The sequence below is a fragment of the Chenopodium quinoa genome, unplaced genomic scaffold, assembly GCF_001683475.1.
Source record: "Chenopodium quinoa cultivar QQ74 unplaced genomic scaffold, ASM168347v1, whole genome shotgun sequence".
Classification (NCBI taxonomy): Eukaryota; Viridiplantae; Streptophyta; class Magnoliopsida; order Caryophyllales; family Amaranthaceae; genus Chenopodium; species Chenopodium quinoa.
In genome coordinates, this window is record NW_018745024.1 from 4,111,885 (window position 1) to 4,129,838 (window position 17,954).

General features: G+C 35.2%; 1 protein-coding gene across 4 annotated transcripts; it reads right to left on the bottom strand.

Moving 5' to 3' along the window:
• Positions 1–3,577: 3,577 nt before the first annotated feature.
• LOC110708335 lies at positions 3,578–16,112 on the bottom strand. 4 transcript variants are annotated; one of them, XM_021886445.1, is made up of 5 exons: positions 15,545–16,081; positions 15,404–15,460; positions 4,254–4,303; positions 3,859–3,954; positions 3,578–3,775 (listed from the first exon to the last, which is right to left on the bottom strand). In XM_021886445.1, the coding sequence occupies exons 1-5, from the start codon at positions 15,624–15,626 to the stop codon at positions 3,680–3,682; spliced, it is 381 nt and encodes a 126-aa protein (XP_021742137.1). In that variant the 5' UTR covers positions 15,627–16,081; the 3' UTR covers positions 3,578–3,679. The 4 variants fall into 4 exon arrangements, 3 of the variants coding, with proteins under 3 accessions (XP_021742137.1, XP_021742139.1, XP_021742138.1); XR_002508709.1 differs by lacking the exon at positions 4,254–4,303 and having other exon boundaries at positions 15,545–16,095; XM_021886447.1 differs by lacking the exon at positions 4,254–4,303 and having other exon boundaries at positions 3,859–3,907.
• Positions 16,113–17,954: the final 1,842 nt, after the last annotated feature.

Sequence of the window (17,954 nt, forward strand, 5' to 3'; positions counted from 1 at the left end):
TCAGATGATTTTAGAACATTTGTTCCCTTCTTGCTACCCATGTTGTTGCCTCGACTTTTTGTTGTTTGTTAGCCACATTACAAACCGATTTTCCCCATTGGTTACTAGTCCCAAGCTTGGCTTAGGGGAGCTATTAGTGAGTGAGGTGAGGGAGTTTTGTGGTGTGCTTATTATTTGCACAATTTGGGTGGATATGATGAGTTGTTTTTGTTCTTGATTGTGTTTTATTTTTGATGATCTTGAATGTTAAATTTTCTTGGAAAAATAAAGTGTGATGATATGAAAAAAAAAAAAGGTTCAAAGGAAAAAAATAGAAAAAAAAAGAGCAAAAAGAGAAAAATTGTTATATGTTCTAAATGGAGGTTGATCAAAAGAAAGGAAAAAAAAAGTAAAAGTTGAGTTTCAATGGAAAATAAAGTTTGTTTTCACTCAAGTTTTACATTGTTATATTTTTATGAGTGATTAATTGTATGTGTTGGGAATTATTGTTTTGAATGGAGTTATATTTGGTGAATTTTTGGTGGAGTTGAGTATGTTGGAGTTGGTTGGTCATTACTTGTTTTTGACCTTGGGTTTTATTAGGATTTGGCTCCCTTAAGCATGGCTTTACTCTCACATTTTTCCAAATTTATCCTACCTTTTACCCTAGCCTTACATTACAAGCTATAAAGACCTTCCGACCTTTGTGCATAGAGTTGTGTGAATGTGAAATTAGTTGTTTATCAATGCGAAAAATGACTTGACATATTCCGAGTCGACTATTAGGTTGAGTGTATGTTTTCTTAAACACACGAGAGTGTGAGTTGGGAGGGCATTATTCACATAAAGGGGTTGGGATGGAGAGCGATCGAGTACATCTTTTACTCGCCACATAAATGAGACTTGAGTGTGTGAGCACTAGTCTTGAATTCTATATGCTCTTGTGGTTTGCTCTATTTGACAATTGTTAGGGAGGATGAGTGATTGGATGGATGAGATTGGTTGATGTTGATGCATGCTTTTAGATTTGCCTTGAATTGGTTGCTCTTGATTTTGATTATTTAGGGTGAGGCATGTTTTATATATTCATTGATGAGCTCTTTGCTTAGGGACAAACAAAGGTTTGGCTTGGGGGAGTTTGATTTGTCTATTTTATATAGTGTTTTATCCCATCCCTTGGTCATAATGGGTAGTGTTTTTGGCTCTTTAGAGTCACTTTTATTACTATTTGGTGTTTTCTAGTGTTTTCGTAGTTTTGGTTGAGTTTTGTAGGGAATTGCACTTTGGAGCATTTTCCCGGGATTTTATGAAGCAACTATGAGCATTGGAGGAGCATGACCACCTTTCGTAACCCAAGGCCAATAGAGTCATCGAACCGGTGATTAAGAGCTCGACGCATGGGATACCGAGGCATTTGGACCAAATATTAAAGCCCTAAAGAGGAAATCCGAATTGGGCAGAAGAATCGGAGCCCAATGGAAGTCCAATCCCACGCCCAAGAGCCTTACCCGATCAGGCTGCCCTTGCCCTAAGGCGTGCCCGAATCAGGCGAGGCAGAAGAAGAAAAGAAGCTTCGCTCGAGCTCAAGCCCGGTCGAGCGCGAGAGATTCTCTACGAAAGAAAAAGGCGCGCCTGTAGGGAATATTTCAAGCATTACCCCTAGCTTGAACCCCACTGTGATCATACACTAAAGTACGGTGGCATCCAAAGGGAAAGAAGATAGAGCAAAAGAATCGCCAACAAGTTTTAGAAACTTGTAAACCGTTCACAGAGTGAAGGTTTCACCCCTTAACGATCCAAGAGATCGTCAAATCCAATAGGTATGGAAACATGACTAGTAGTTCGGGGATGAAGGTACAAATCCAACCTAAAAGAGATTGAACCTTCCCTAATAATAAGCCTCTACTTTATTCTGATCGTATTCATGTGCGCTTTCTGACTAATATGAAATCAATAGGATTACCCTAAACCTGTTTATCTATGTTGGTTGAATATTAATGCACAAACAAAACTATTATTGGCGATCACTTGAATTATAATCAAATTAACCCTAAACAAGATTATTAATTATCTTATTAAGGGTGATTACAAGTACCAATTCCCTTTAAACATGCATAAAAGGTGCGATCAAGCAATAACAATAATAATCAAGCAACATAATAAATAATCACAATAATAATCATAATCATAATAATAATCATTATCATTATCATAATCATAATCATGTTCATGTTAAAAGCATAATAATAGCAAGATCCTAAGCATGATACTAACAAGGTTAATAACAAACCCTAGCATGTCACTAAACATCAAAGATCATATATTTAGCCCTAACATGATACTATTAGGAAAGACAATAAAAGGCATCATAGAAATCATAATTGACATTATATTCTTTACCCTAAACATGATACTAGGAACTTATTGTTGTCAACCTAAACACGATCTCTATATCATAATATCAATAAAACAATTAAAGCACTTACTTGGATGCCTCGTATCTCTTTCTAATTGCAAAATACACACGTTAGTAACTTCAAGGAAAATATAAAACAAACAATTAAATTAAATAATTGAAATAAATATTACGGACCAAACCCTCAGAAATATCAAACCTTTCACGTCTAGGATAAAGGCAACTTCGAACTTGACTAGGTGTTTCTAAATCTTGTGAATGCGGAATTTTGTATGCAAAAGGGTTGGTTTAGAAAGAGAGAGCGAGAGAGTAATCAAGAATTTCTTGATGAGAGTTGGTGATTGAAAAGGGGGAGATATGACCTCTATTTATAGAGAAAAAAGAGGGTCGAAAAATAAGAAGAGAATCCGAATTCGAATCGAAATAAAACTCGATGGACATCAGTTTTTGCAAATTTTGTTTTTATCATATCTTTTGATCAAGAAGTCCAAATAAGTCGTATAATATGTTGTTGGAAAGCTATTGAAGTCTAATTTCCAACCCAATTAGAATCAGATTAAAATATTTGTAGATAAAAAAATATGTCCGAAATAGTGGGACGGTGTCAGTTTTGGATAGAGTTTGGTATCTCATTCATATCTTTTTCATAGCTCGGATTTAATATTATAATATATCATTGGAAAGATAATTTCAAGATCTATCCAACCATATAAGATTTGGATAAATATTATGAAGCACAAAAATAAAATCTGACTGTCTTTTAACATCTTTAAATTCAAATAGAATTAGGATTTAAGAAAAACACTACCACAATATTGCTAATTAACAACGGTTCAAAATAGCAATAGATAACGGTCAACAACCGTTGTAGATGAAATCGTTGTTGTAGAGGGTGGTATTATGTAACAAAGATTACTCTAACCGTTGTTAAATGTATGGTGTTAACAACATTAGACTACCCATTTAACCACTGTCAATATTGATACTCTAACCGTTGTTGATGTGAATAGTTTGTTTGTTGTTTAAGTAAAGATCTTGAATCGTTGTTGTTAATTAACTAAGAACTTAATTATTTGACTATCTATACAAACACAACTAAATTTACACAACCAAATGGATTGTATATATATAAAATAAAAACTAATAAGTTTCACGGTGTCCATTGTAATAGAAAAAAAAAAAACGAAGCATTCATAATATTAACTTTAACAATTTGAGAAACATTAAACTAATAAGAAATCTAAACATAATGATTTGTCCACCAATTAGTTTTAACTTCCTAAATCAACTAGCAAAGTAGAGAATGTGGCGTGCCAACTCAGTTTTCACTTCATCAATTTGCTCTGTGCTATAGTTGGGCCATAAACAATCTGAAAAGTACTGCACATATTGAAAAAAATTCTAATCAATAATCAAAGCAATAGTTAATTTTTAATACAAACAAAACATTACAATAAATTTACCATTTCCGGAATTTGTGGTTGGTTATGAGCAATGATATCTCGCATGAACCTTAGGACATAGTAACCACAATCTACACCATTAGTCTGACGAGGACACTGCATAAAAATAAGTAAAATAAATAGAGCGGAAAGACATAACAATGATTCCAACTTACTTATAAAAGACAAGCTATAAGAAATTTGGGTTAGATTAATTAGTATCCTACAGAGTAAGGCACTTAGGCACTAATGACCATCTTTTCTAAATAAAATTAAGATTCATCATTTGTTTCCTTTTTTTTTTATTAAATTTTTGGTTATAGATATCACATAATCTTAAACAAACACAAAAAAATGCAATCTAAAAGCTAGATATTACAAGTTTGTCGACATGAAAGTGATATGCAAATAAGTACCTGAATTTTGGACCAAGTTGTACTTTTCTTCACCTTCTTACTTCCTACAACTTGATTTTGATATATAAGTAGTGCTGTCAAATTTCAAACCGAAACCGTTTAACTGCCCGAAACCGACCGACCCAAATGAGAACCGAACCGATTAAAAACCGATTTTTTTTGAAACCGAAAACCGACCCGAACCGTATTTTAGTAAACCCGAAACCGAATCGACCCGAATAATGTTAAACCATATAAGAACCGAACCCGTTAACAAACCGAACCGAATATAAACCGAACTGAAAGAAAACCGAACCGTATCTAACCCGAAACCGGTTCCAACCCGAAACCGTTTAAACTGGAAAAAAAAACCGCTTACACCGAACTGTTAGCAAACTGCTACCCGTTTGCACCGAACCATTTAAAAACCGAACTGATTGTAAACCGAACTGGTTATAAACCGAACCGTTTATGAACCAAACCGCTTCTAAATCGAACCGTTTACAAACTTTTTTATATAATTAAATGGTTTTTTTTATTTTTTTTTGACGGGGATATAATTAAATGGATTAAAAATTAGAAATCTTAGAATATTTTTTTTAAAATAGCAAGGCAAATCATTCACAAACAAGAGCAAAACAAGCAGGCTCAGGCCCTGCCTCAAACTATTAGCAACACTACTGCCTCTAGTCATGTATACATTTGAGGTGATGAAACCAAATGAACAAAAAGCTTGTAATATTAAGTACCAAGGCTTGGCTGAAGGCGTAATAAATAAAATTAATTCACAGAGACTATTAAGCATATGATTACATTGATTCTGTGAGTAATAATGAAATAAAGATGGGAATGTGCTAGTGACATGAATATACTATTAGGCAATGTTTTAGTTTAGATTCAACTATAATTTAGTAAACTTGAAATGGAACCGATATGAAAAGTGGTTAAACAATCAAAGAACCGAACCAGTTATAAACTGAACCGAAAAAGAACAGAAATGTAGGGAATAATTTCAAGCCTTTAAAATCTCACTAGCTTGAACCCCACTGTGATCATACACTAAAGTACGGTGGCGTCCAAAAGGGAAGAAGATAGAGCAAAAGAGTCGCCAACAAGTTTTTAAGGAGCTTGTAAACCGTTCATAGGATGAAGGTTACACCCCTTAACGATCCAAGAGATCGTGAACTCCATAAGGTCTAGAACCAAATAAGGGTTCGGGGATGAAGGTACAAATCCAACCTAAAAGAGATTGAACCTGTCCTAATAATTAAGCCTCTACTTTATTCTGCTCGTATTCATGTGCGCTTTCTAATTAACATGCAATTAATAGGATTAACCCTAAACCTGTTTAATCTATGTTGGTTGAATATTAATCCACAAATAAACTATTATTGGCAATCACTTGAATTATAATCACAGTTAACCTAAACAAGATTATTAATTATCTTATTAAGCGCGATTACAAGTACCAAAATTCCCTTAAACATGCAATAAAGGGTGTGATCAAGCAATAAATATCAAGCAACATAATAATAATCAATAACAATAATTATAATCGTTATCCAAAATAATAATAATAATCATCATAAATTATAACAGTTAAAATCATAATCATGATCATGTTAATATTAAAGCATAATAAACATAGCAAGATCCTAGGCATGATACTAACAAGATTAATAACAAACCCTAACATGTCACTAAGCAATAAAGATCAAATCTTTGACCCTAACATGATACTAACATTCATAAATATTAGGAAGAACATAGGAAGCATCGTAACAATCATATTTAATATTAAAATTACCCTAAACATGATACTAGAAATATCATAACAACATAGACATGTTTTCTACATCATAATATCAATTAAAACCATTAAAGTACTTACTTTGATGCTTCGTACCTCTTTCTAATAACAAAATACACACGTTAGTAACTTCAAGGAAAATAATAATCAAAACAATTAAATTAAATAATTGAAATAGAGATTTGGGACCAAACCCTCAGAAATTAAAACCTTTCACGTCTAGGGTGAAGGCAACTTCGAATATGGCTAGGTGTTTCTTGATCTTGTGAATGCAGAATTTTGTATGAAAACAAAGTAAGAAAGAAAGATGAATGTTTTAAAGAATGTTAATTAAAACTTGTGAATGAAGAGAATTGGTGAATGATAGATGTAGATGATTGTAGATGAGAATTGACGATGAATGGTGAATGAAAACGGAGTTTTTTAATACGATATTTATAGAGAAATTCAGACAAAAAAGATAATTTAATAAAACAGAGTCTGACGCTCAGGAAACAGAACTGGCGCCAACCCTGGCTAGCTGGCGCCAGGCACCAACGGCTAGCGCCAAGCGCCAATGGCTAGCGTCGGGCGCCAAGGCCTGGGGTCAGACGCCAGTCTTGATTTTAACGCGTTTTCGAAAATCCGATAAGTTTACCGTACTGGAGGATAAAATAATATAATTTCTTCGAAAATGCTATTTGATTTTGATTAAAACTCTGAAAAGTCAACAAAGTCAACTTATCAATGCTAATTGAATTAGGAATGAAAAGAACCTTCTAGAAGATTCTAGAAGACTAAAACCATTCCTAATTGCATTAGGAATGATAAATCATATTAGGCCCTCCCCTAGATCATTGGGCCGTACATAAAGATCAAACCGGGCCCAGTTTAGTAAATTGGCCATAACTTCCTCAATATTCATCGGAATTGGGCTTATAATATATCGTTGGAAAGGTCTTTGCCAGCCCCATCCAACTACACCACTATTTGGACCCATATCATGGAACAACCAAACTGGATTGGTTGTTTTCTTAAAATAAAGTTTTCAAAAACAGAGAGAAGAGAAAAGAAATAAAAACTTTCCGCAACACTAGACCTTTCCACACTTTCATTTCATTCGATTATGATTCGACGTGAAAGGTACTCATCACTGGGTTTGGTTTTGGGGAGACACAGATGGGTGTCTACAGAAGCCCCCACTTTGATTGAGTTTGGAGAAACGCAAGTTTCGAAAACGAAAGTCAAAGTATCCATAGGGACGGAGAATGATTCAAAACGTTCTACGATCCTAAATCAATCTTGTAACGCTGATACCTGCAAAACTAACATTAGTTAAACAGATAAAAGAGTTAAGAAACGCGTATCTTGCACCGTCGAGCACACGTCTCTAAAAGTAACCGATTTGCTGCCGCTTTGCTGTTGTTTTGATGACCTTCTGCAAGCTAGAGAATGTCATCCCGCTTGAAAACCGCTACGCCCGTAACTGCTTCCAAATTAGAAGATTGCTTCGCCCGAAACTATCCTCCTCCGCAATGATAAGATTCCACATCCTAGGGAATACTATCGAAGATTGCTTCTCTTGAAACAATCTCCATCCGCATTGATAATATTCCGCGTCCAAGGGAATACTATCGAAGATTGCTTCTCTTAAAACAATCCTCAGTTGCTTGTGACAACTCTCCATAATCCAGGGAACGCCACCTTGTTGTTTCGATGTTCACTCGTCTCTGAACAAAGAGCTTCCTTTTGATATGTTCACGCGCCTCTAAACAAAGAGCTTCTTTTTTTATATGATCTTCTGAATGAGGTGTCCACGCGTCTCTGAACGAAGAGCTCAATTGATATGCCCACGCGTCTCTGAGCAAAAGAGCTTGAAAATAGGAAATGTCCACGCGTCTCTGAACAAAAGAGCTCGATGAGGATTGTCCACGCATCTCTGAACAAAAGAGCTCAATTGATATGCCCACGCGTCTTTGGAGCAAAAGTGCTTTTGATGGAAATGTTCACGCGTCTCTGAACAATAGAGCTTCGGTGCTTGAATGTTTGTTGCGATAATGTTCTGAAGAAAAATTTCCGAAGACCAACGTTTGTCGATCTCTAAAGCTCACCTGAACTTTATTTCCGCTAAAACCAGTATGTCGGTGTCTCCGTGATTAGGCGCTTTAAGCTAAGTGAGACGATCTTTCACCAAGTCGATCACTTATTGCAAATGTAATCAAACTAACTACTTAATCATGTCAAATTGCTTATAGGGGCTAACTGGCGAACCAAGGAACCCGAAATCGTTGTTCTGTCGCTGTTTGAATATCTCTGGAATTGGGTCTTCCCTATTCTGCCGCACCTGTATTTATTTCGACTACAGAACTTTGCCTGTATTTTTAATCATCTTAGGGTTGACCTAAGGTTTAGTGTTGCTTGACTCATCGACTTGACACGACTCAAGGTATAAACTTGACTCTTTGTGATTGACTGACTCGAGGTTGACTCGACTCAAACTGTTTGACACATGTGTTAGACTCAAATCAAAGTGACATGACACGTGTGACTCATGACACGTGTGTGCATAGTGTTGACTCAATGTGACTCGAAAATGCAAAAAGCAAAAATTTTCCGTCATTTTGTGAAGGGTACCGACTTTCTCCCGAAACAGAAAGACGCGAAAAAAAGAATCGAAGTGTTGAATATGCATGTTGAATGAGCATAGTCAAATGTCATTTGATACTGTCTCTCAAGGTGCAAGGATTAATCCATCCTAAGCTATCTCAATGGTTGACTCAATGATGAAAGTATTTGGGTAACTTAGGCACGGAGGCTAAGCACTTCGTACTTCGTGATGCAATGACAATTATGAGTGATGAGTGATTCTGACATGGCATGCTTCAGCATTATGTTAAGATTTCATGACAAAGGGTTCCTAAGGGAAAGTATATTTGGTCATGTATTTGTGTAGTGTGTGAAAGTGACACTAAAGCTAGGCCGCAAGAGCTAAGTGTGTGGAAAAATATATTATTGAAAAGAGTCAAATGGTGGTGACTCTTAGGCTAGGTTAGCTAATAATGTAGGGATCAAGCCCCCAAGTCTCGCTCTAAGTGAATAGGGATGAGCATAGGATATCCCTTGATACGATCATGATGTAAGTGTGTGAATGTGAATATGAATGCATGTTTATTACGGCCGCACCTCGATGTGAGGTTGCCTACGTATCCGTTAGGAATTAGGCCGAACGTAGCTCTAGCCGAACCTCGCACAAGTGTGTATACCTCAAAAAAGGTCTTTTTAAGGGTTGTAACGTGGTTAGGCTAAAGGTTTGAAGAAGAAGGGGATAAAGGCTCAAGACCCTAGATAAGCCCCCAAGGTGTGCAACCTTGCTTTTGAATCTTTATATTTATGCTTGAGTTTTTACTCTTTTTTAGCTCTTTTTTATCTTTTGCTTTAGCATCCATTTTATTTTTATAAGTGTGGGCAATCCCGATCATGCGGTCTATCACTCACTTGGCATTCATATTTCTCAGGCACGGTACCGAGCACTCGATAAGAGACGCAATCTGAGACGTGTTCATATCAAAGATATTTTCATATCAAAGACATTGGAACACTTACCCTTTTGTACACTTTTATTTATATTTTTGCTATCTTTTGAAATACTCAAGCTTTTGTTTAGAATTGCATAAGTTGCACACTGTCTCATCCCAAGATTAGATAGATGTAGGTTGAAAGAAGAAGGATCTATCGTTAGACGAGGCTCAAAGTGGTTTATGAAGAAAGGATTGTATATGAGACGGGTGAAAGGAGATATGATGTGGCTACAAGGGGTGCCTCAAATCATTGGTATACCTTGTGCTTAATTCGACATGGATTTTTTTTATTATTTTTTTTTATTTTATTATTTTTTTAATGCAATATAATGAAATGATCATATGTAAGGAAATAAATGTTCATTTTATTAAAGGAAAAGGAAAAAAGACTACAAAAATAATCTAAAGGAAAAAAAAAGGGTGTCTATGCTAGACTTATTGCGGAAAGGGTAGATAAAAAAAGAAATAGAAAAAAAAAAGAGGTCACAAAATCTTGTCGTTGAAGCTCGCCTCTTGTCTTGTTTTGTTTCCTTTATCATCACTCGCTCTTCTTGTTAACTGGATGTATGGGAAGCTTGTTGTTATCAATCAAATGTTGGATATCCTCCTTTAGCTTCCAACAGCTCTCAGTAGCATGACCCTTACCTTGGTGGTACTTGCAGTGTTCGTTTGGATTCCAACTAGGCAATCTTTTCTTAAGTGGGGGATCTTTAATAGGTCCAATGGGAGTAATGATTCCCTTGGCATGGAGTTGATCGAAAGCATCATCATAGCTAATTCCAATAGGGGTAAATTCCCTTTTTAGTTGCTTTCGATTACCCATGGCTAGGATCTCACTAAGGTTGAAAGTACCAACACTATTACTAGAGTAGGTGTTTTCGGAAGAAGAAAGATAGTCGTTCTTCTTCCCTTTACAGCCACTGATACTATTGTTACTAATCTTCGCCTTCTTGTCGCGCGGAGGAACATGAAGGAGATTTGAATCAATGAGATCTTGAACACGATCTTTGAGGGTGAGACATACTTCGGTGGTGTGACCACGACCTCTATGGTATCGACAATAAGAATTTGGATCCCAATTGGGAAACCGCTTTTCAGGTGGAGGGTCTTGACTGGGACCAATGGGGTGGATAAGATCTTGATTTTGAAGACAGTCGAAAGCTTCATTGTAAGTCATTCTTATTGGTGTGTATTCTTCAATGGTCCGTTTTTTTTGTGGCTTAGGAGCATTGAGTTCTTCATTAAACCCTTGGCGAGAATTTTGTCCAATGGCCATCACCCGATTTGCTAATCCTTCTACCACATTCAAGAGCATGGCAATGACATCTTGCAGTTTTCAAATGTCCTCTTTTAGACTTTACGAGTCTTCTTTGGTATTATCTAAGAAAAGACTTTCATCCTCCTCAATTATGGCCACTTCATCGAGAGAGGTCATATAAGTTGTCTCGATCATAAGCTCTCCTACAGGGGTGATAAGAAGTGATGGATCAAAGGATGCTTGGTCATCTTCGATGGCTAGAATCTCGGAAGTTTCATTGTTATCGATCAGATCTTGAATGGCTTCTTTGAGTTTCCAACACTCCTCGGTGTTGTGACCCTTTCTTTGGTGATATTTACAATGCTTATTAGGATCCCACTTAGGTGGCCTGGCTTCTGGAACCGGATCTTTGATGGGCCCTATGGGCTTGACTAGTCCTTTGTGATGTAGCTTCTCGAAAGTCGTTTCATAACTCATACCAAGTGGAGTGAACACTCTTTTTGATCTCTGGATTCGTGGTTTAGAGGCGTTTGTGGCATGTACTTCATTAATGGTAGAGGAAGAAGAAGGAGGGTCGTTCTTCTTTCCTCTCGCACCATTGTCTTTCAGAAGGTCATCTTCAATGTCAATGCCTATATTATAGACAGCTTTGAAAGTATCTAACTTGTGTTGGTACTTTAAGTGTTTTGAATACTTCTCTTGGAGATTCTTGATAAACATCCTCACAGATTCTTTTTCGGTAGGAGTCTTGACCATATTAGCGGAAGTTTCCCTCCATTTATTGAAGAAAGAAATGAACCCTTCGTTTTCCTTTTGTTTTAACATCTCAAGTTGTCTATGGTCTGTTTTGTCTTGGATGTTGCACTTATATCTATCTATGAAAGAGTTTGTTATCGACTCCCAAGAAGAGGTTTTTTCTTTCTCGAGAGAAAAGAACCATTGTTGACTAACGGTTTCGAGAGATAGTGGGAACAGAGAAGGGAAGACCTTCTTATCGATGCCTTTAATGTTCATTATAGTTTCGAAAGCTCATAGATGAAAATAAGGATTATCTGTTGCCTTGAATTTTGGGATGTCAGCGGCGTTGAACTTATGCGGGAGAAGTTCTTTGTCCAGCGAGACCCCTTGTGAACTCATGCCCTGAAATTTATAGTCACTAGATAGCTTGCTTAGACTAAAGTACGGTGGCGTCCAAAAGGGAAGAAGATAGAGCAAAAGAGTCGCCAACAAGTTTTTAAGGAACTTGTAAACCGTTCATAGGATGAAGGTTACACCCCTTAACGATCCAAGAGATCGTCAATTCCATAAGGTCTAGAACCAAATAATGGTTCGGGAATGAAGGTACAAATCCAACCTAAAAGAGATTGAACCTGCCCTAATAATTAGGCCTCTACTTTATTCTGCTCGTATTCATGTGCGCTTTCTAATTAACATGCAATCAATAGAATTAACCCTAAACCTGTTTAATCTATGTTGGTTGAATATTAATGCACAAATAAACTATTATTGGCGATCACTTGAATTATAATCACAGTTAACCTAAACAAGATTATTAATTATCTTATTAAGCGCGATTACAAGTACCAAAATTCCCTTAAACATGCAATAAAGGGTGTGATCAAGCAATAAATATCAAGCAACATAATAATAATCAATAACAATAATTATAATCGTTATCCAAAATAATAATAATAATCATCATAAATTATAACAGTTAAAATCATAATCATGATCATGTTAATATTAAAGCATAATAAACATAGCAAGATCCTAGGCATGATACTAACAAGATTAATAACAAACCCTAGCATGTCACTAAGCAATAAAGATCAAATCTTTAACCCTAACATGATACTAACATTCATAAATATTAGGAAGAACATAGGAAGCGTCGTAACAATCATATTTAATATTAAAATTACCCTAGACATGATACTAGAAATATCATAACAACATAGACATGTTTTCTACATCATAATATCAATTAAAACCATTAAAGTACTTACTTTGATGCTTCGTACCTCTTTCTAATAACAAAATACACACGTTAGTAACTTCAAGGAAAATAATAATCAAAACAATTAAATTAAATAATTGAAATAGAGATTTGGGACCAAACCCTCAGAAATTAAAACCTTTCACGTCTAGGGCGAAGGCAACTTCGAATATGGCTAGGTGTTTCTTGATCTTGTGAATGCAGAATTTTGTATGAAAACAAAGTAAGAAAGAAAGATGAATGTTTTAAAGAATGCTAATTAAAACTTGTGAATGAAGAGAATTGGTGAATGATAGATGTAGATGATTGTAGATGAGAATTGACGATGAATGGTGAATGAAAACGGAGTTTTTAATACGATATTTATAGAGAAATTCAGCCAAAAAAGATAATTTAACAAAACAGAGTCTGACGAGCGGGAAACAGAACTGGCGCCAACCCTGGCTAGCTGGCGCCAGGCACCAACGGCTAGCGCCAGGCGCCAATGGCTAGCGTCGGGCGCCAATGGCTAGCGTCGGGCGCCAGTCTTGATTTTAACGCGTTTTCGAAAATCCGATAAGTTTACCGTACTGGAGGATAAAATAATATAATTTCTTCGAAAATGCTATTTGATTTTGATTAAAACTTTGAAAAGTCAACAAAGTCAACTTATCAATGCTAATTGAATTAGGAATGAAAAGAACCTTCTAGAAGATTCTAGAAGACTAAAACCATTCCTAATTGCATTAGGAATGATAAATCATATTAGGCCCTCCCCTAGATCATTGGGCCGTACATAAAGATCAAACCGGGTCCAGTTTAGTAAATTGGCCATAACTTCCTCAATATTCATCGGAATTGGGCTTATAATATATCGTTGGAAAGGTTTTTGCCAGCCCCATCCAACTACACCTCTATTGGACCCATATCATGGAACAACCAAACTGGATTGGCTGTTTTCTTAAAATAAAGTTTTCAAAAACAGAGAGAAGAGAAAAGAAATAAAAACTTTCCGCAACACTAGACCTTTCCACACTTTCGTTTCATTCGATTATGATTCGACGTGAAAGGTACTCATCACTGGGTTTGGTTTTGGGGAGACACAAATGGGTGTCTACGCGAACCAGTTAAAAACTGAACAAAAAAGAACCGAACTGTTTCTAACCCGAAACCGTTTCCAACCCGAAATTGTTTGAACCGGGATAAAAACCGTTTACACCGCACTGTTTACAAACCGCAACCCGTCTGCACCGAACCGTTTACTTCCCAAACTGTTTACAACCCGAACCTAATTAAAACCGCTTAAAAATAAACTGAAACCAAATCGAACCGATAACTATTTAAACCAAACCAAAACTGATCCGTGAGACAATTAAACCGATTCCAAACCGACCCGATTAAATATCGAACCGATTTTAAACCGAACCGAAACCGAACTGTCAAACCGTTTTGACAGTGCTGTATATAAGTAATGCCCTATCAAATGGTTAAATATTTTTCAAACTTAAGAAAAGTAAAATATAAATATTGTCAAATGTATGGATAAAAAAAATCTTAATAGTATTTTAATAATTAAGCTTACGTCTCTACAACGCTACGTAAATCATCTCCAATAGGACAATTTTCCTTTCGTAAGGGGTCCAAATAATAGACAACATCAGCTTCCGGATCAATCACACATAATATCCAATGGCGCCTACACATTGAGTTCATGATTGTAAGTCATATATAGTAACCAATATACGAAGTTCTAGTGTTATTGTGTATTAGGCCTACAAGTCTAATTAAGGATGTCAAGTACTTTTACCTCATTTAGAAGCAAATTAAACTACTACCTCCGTTTCTTTCTTTTTAGTTAACATGTATTCTATTTTAGGAAGTTTTTTTTTAGTTGACACGTTTCCTTTTTAGGTAAATTTTTTGTCTTGCATTTACAAGCTACCCCACTTGCTTTTTCATTCTCTATCAATCTCTCTTCTCTCCTTAATATGTGTGCCTAAATCAAAAGCTTCAACTAAATAGAAACGGATGAAGTATAATATAACCTTACATTGTAGTTGTTAAACTATGTTTACCAACCAGAAGCAATTATTACTCTAAATACGAAATATATATCATTCTAAATGCACATGAAATTGTGTAATTATTCATAGCCAAGTAAAATAATACAAGCTCCAATAAAAAAAAATTCACTAAATCCCACCCGTTGCCAACATCATCCCAATAAATCAATATGGAATTGTATTTTCTTTTTATAATTGGAAAGAAACCAACATACCAATCCAACAAACAGAATATCAATATGGGGAAAGAAACAAATTTGAATTAGCTACATACCAAAGATAATATAAATTAAATTAATTGTGTGTTAGCTATAATGTATACATGTCCTCTTAATCATGGTAAACCGACCAAAACTGATTCACCATACATCTAATTTCAACCATACATCTAATTTCATGAAACAATTTACCCAGATTCTTGCCAATGAAGCCACATGCAATTTAAATTAAACAAATTAAACATCAAAAAAGCTAAAAATTAGTAATACGGAGTAGATGAATTACTTACCGAAGTCCGCAAATAAGTTGTCTGATATGTACTCTACAAATCGTAACCTCAGCCTCCCTAATTACATCAAATTAGACTCAAATCAGTTTAATTCAAGCAACGAACCCTAAGAAATCAAGATGAATTGATAGAATACCGTACCGAAAGATGTCTTGCAAACCAGAACGAGGAAAGAGAAAAGTGAGATTTGATTTATTTTTTTTTCCCTTATATATATGACCATTACAGAAACAATGAGAGTGGAATAGTAGCAGTTCCATCACGTTTATGGAGAGTGGAAGCGGAGAAGTAGAGTTTCACAGCCCGCCAAATTCTATTGTGAGTGGGTTTTGTGGGAGAGTGGGATAGAGTCATAGAGGGACTAGAAGCTGATGCTTTTTTGGGGATAAATTTCGAGGGTTTATTGGTTTTATTTTATTTTATTTTTTTATTATTATTTTTTAAGCAGAAAAAGTTTATTGGAATTTTACTACAGTAGAAGATACTAAAGCCCTTCAACAACGTTTACCAAAGGCCCGTTATTAAAATTGTATTCCTTTAACACCACTTAAATAGAAAATGTTGTCTGATTCATAATTTGTTGTTAATGATATCAACTTATAACAATGGTTCAAGAAAGAGAGTTATCATACATTATAGTATATTTTTAAAGCTATTCCTTGTTGACACGTTGTTGTTAAGAACGTTGGATTTTGCAACAATTGTAGTAGTGAAAAGAAAGTTTTAAAAAAGGAAAGTTTTTATTAAACTAAAATTCTTTAATCTTACCTTTTCAAAAAGGATAATTAAGATCTTTTAGAAACTTAAAGAAGCTTCTAATTAATCCTAATTAGTTTAGGAATAGGATTAAACCTTTGGACCTTCCACATGATCATTGGGTTGTAGGTAAGATCCGGTTCGAGCCCAGTATAGTATTTTGGCCATAACATCCTCATTATTGATCGAAATTGGGCTTATAATATATCGTTAGAAAGGTCTTTTCAAGCCCCATCCAACTATACCATTATTGGATATATATCATGGACCAAACTAAAATGAAATGCACGTTTTTCAAAAATAGGGTAAGAAAATAAACATTTTCAAAAACAGAAAGAAAATATATTTTAATTAAAACATCCTCATCATTAGACTTTTCACACTTTTTCTTTGTTCGGTAATCAAATGACATGAAAGATATTCATCACTGGGTTTGGTTTTGGGGAGACACAAATAGGTGTCTACAGTGGTCGGGCGCTGCCTCGCCTGACCAGGCGCGTGTTTCTGAAAGAAGATTAGGCGTCGTTTTAGTTCGTTCAAGTTTAGGAATTTCTAGTTTAATATAAATACGTTTTTATTAAGCAAGTTTAGGACCTCTTCTCATAGCTTTCTCTCTTTACTTAGCTTTTAGATTAGAATTCTCTCATTGTTTTTCTCTCCCTACAACTCTACAACTTTGTTCTTTATTCAGTCCATTATTTCCGTTAACTTTGGTAACGATTTCTTCTTTGTTATTTTCAGTAATTAATTTCTGGGTTTTTCTAAGCTGTACCCCTAAGGTATTCGAGTTTTTAAGGTGTGCCCATGCTTTTTTAAGTTTCTAAGTTGTGCCCTTCAACTCCTTATCAATACTAAAATGTTTCATCATGCCTTGTTTTTTTTTTTTTTTTTTGGTCATTCATCATGCCTTGTTTAATTGCTTTGATTAGTTTAGATTTAATTATGCGTGAGTAGTTTTCTTTCTAGGGTTTATGGGGATCCATAAATAATATGAAGGGGTCATGGTAATTTATTGTGGTTGATTGTCAATGCTTGATTAATTTCTTATTGATTGATTTAATGCTATGCAATTAGATTAGGCCTAGTTTAATTGTATGAGTTTTGGAATATTGATTTGAGATTCGAGAGATGAGAATTGATGTTTAGGCTTAGTTTCAATAGGCGGACTAATTTATAAATGTTTAAGTCGAGATTCGAGAGATGAGATTTAATACTAGTAAATTAACTCTGTGATTGTAATAAGTAGCGAAAATCCTTTATGATCTGATTAATTGATGCATTGATGATTGATTATTGTGTTTTACCCTGGAATATTATTTATTGGTGAACATATTCCCTAGGCTTTTATTAATTGATTTATCCCTGCTTTTATCACCCTTAGTTTAATTTCATTATATCTATAATTTAGTTACGTTATAATTTAGATTATTTAATTAATTAGGAATAGGAAGACTTGTTTCCTAGTGGTTCGACCCTTCTTCCCTATCTGCATAGTTAGAGGAATTTAGGAATTATTTTTTATTAGGTGATACGACTATATCCTGTCAGTGTTCATCGTGCTCATCAAATTGCTCGAGAACTTGCTGCTCATTTAATTTGCTTTAGTAATAATATGTAGTCAGTCTGTTTTATCCTTTGTCAAAAAAATGGCAATTGTGGCATTACCAGTCAGTAAATAACAACAAAGTGGAAACGGTAGGCAAAACTATTTCTTCAGTAAAAATTTGTCGACAATAAAACACTCGATAATTTTTTATTTACCTATGAAATCTTTACTAGTTGTCTTATTGACCGA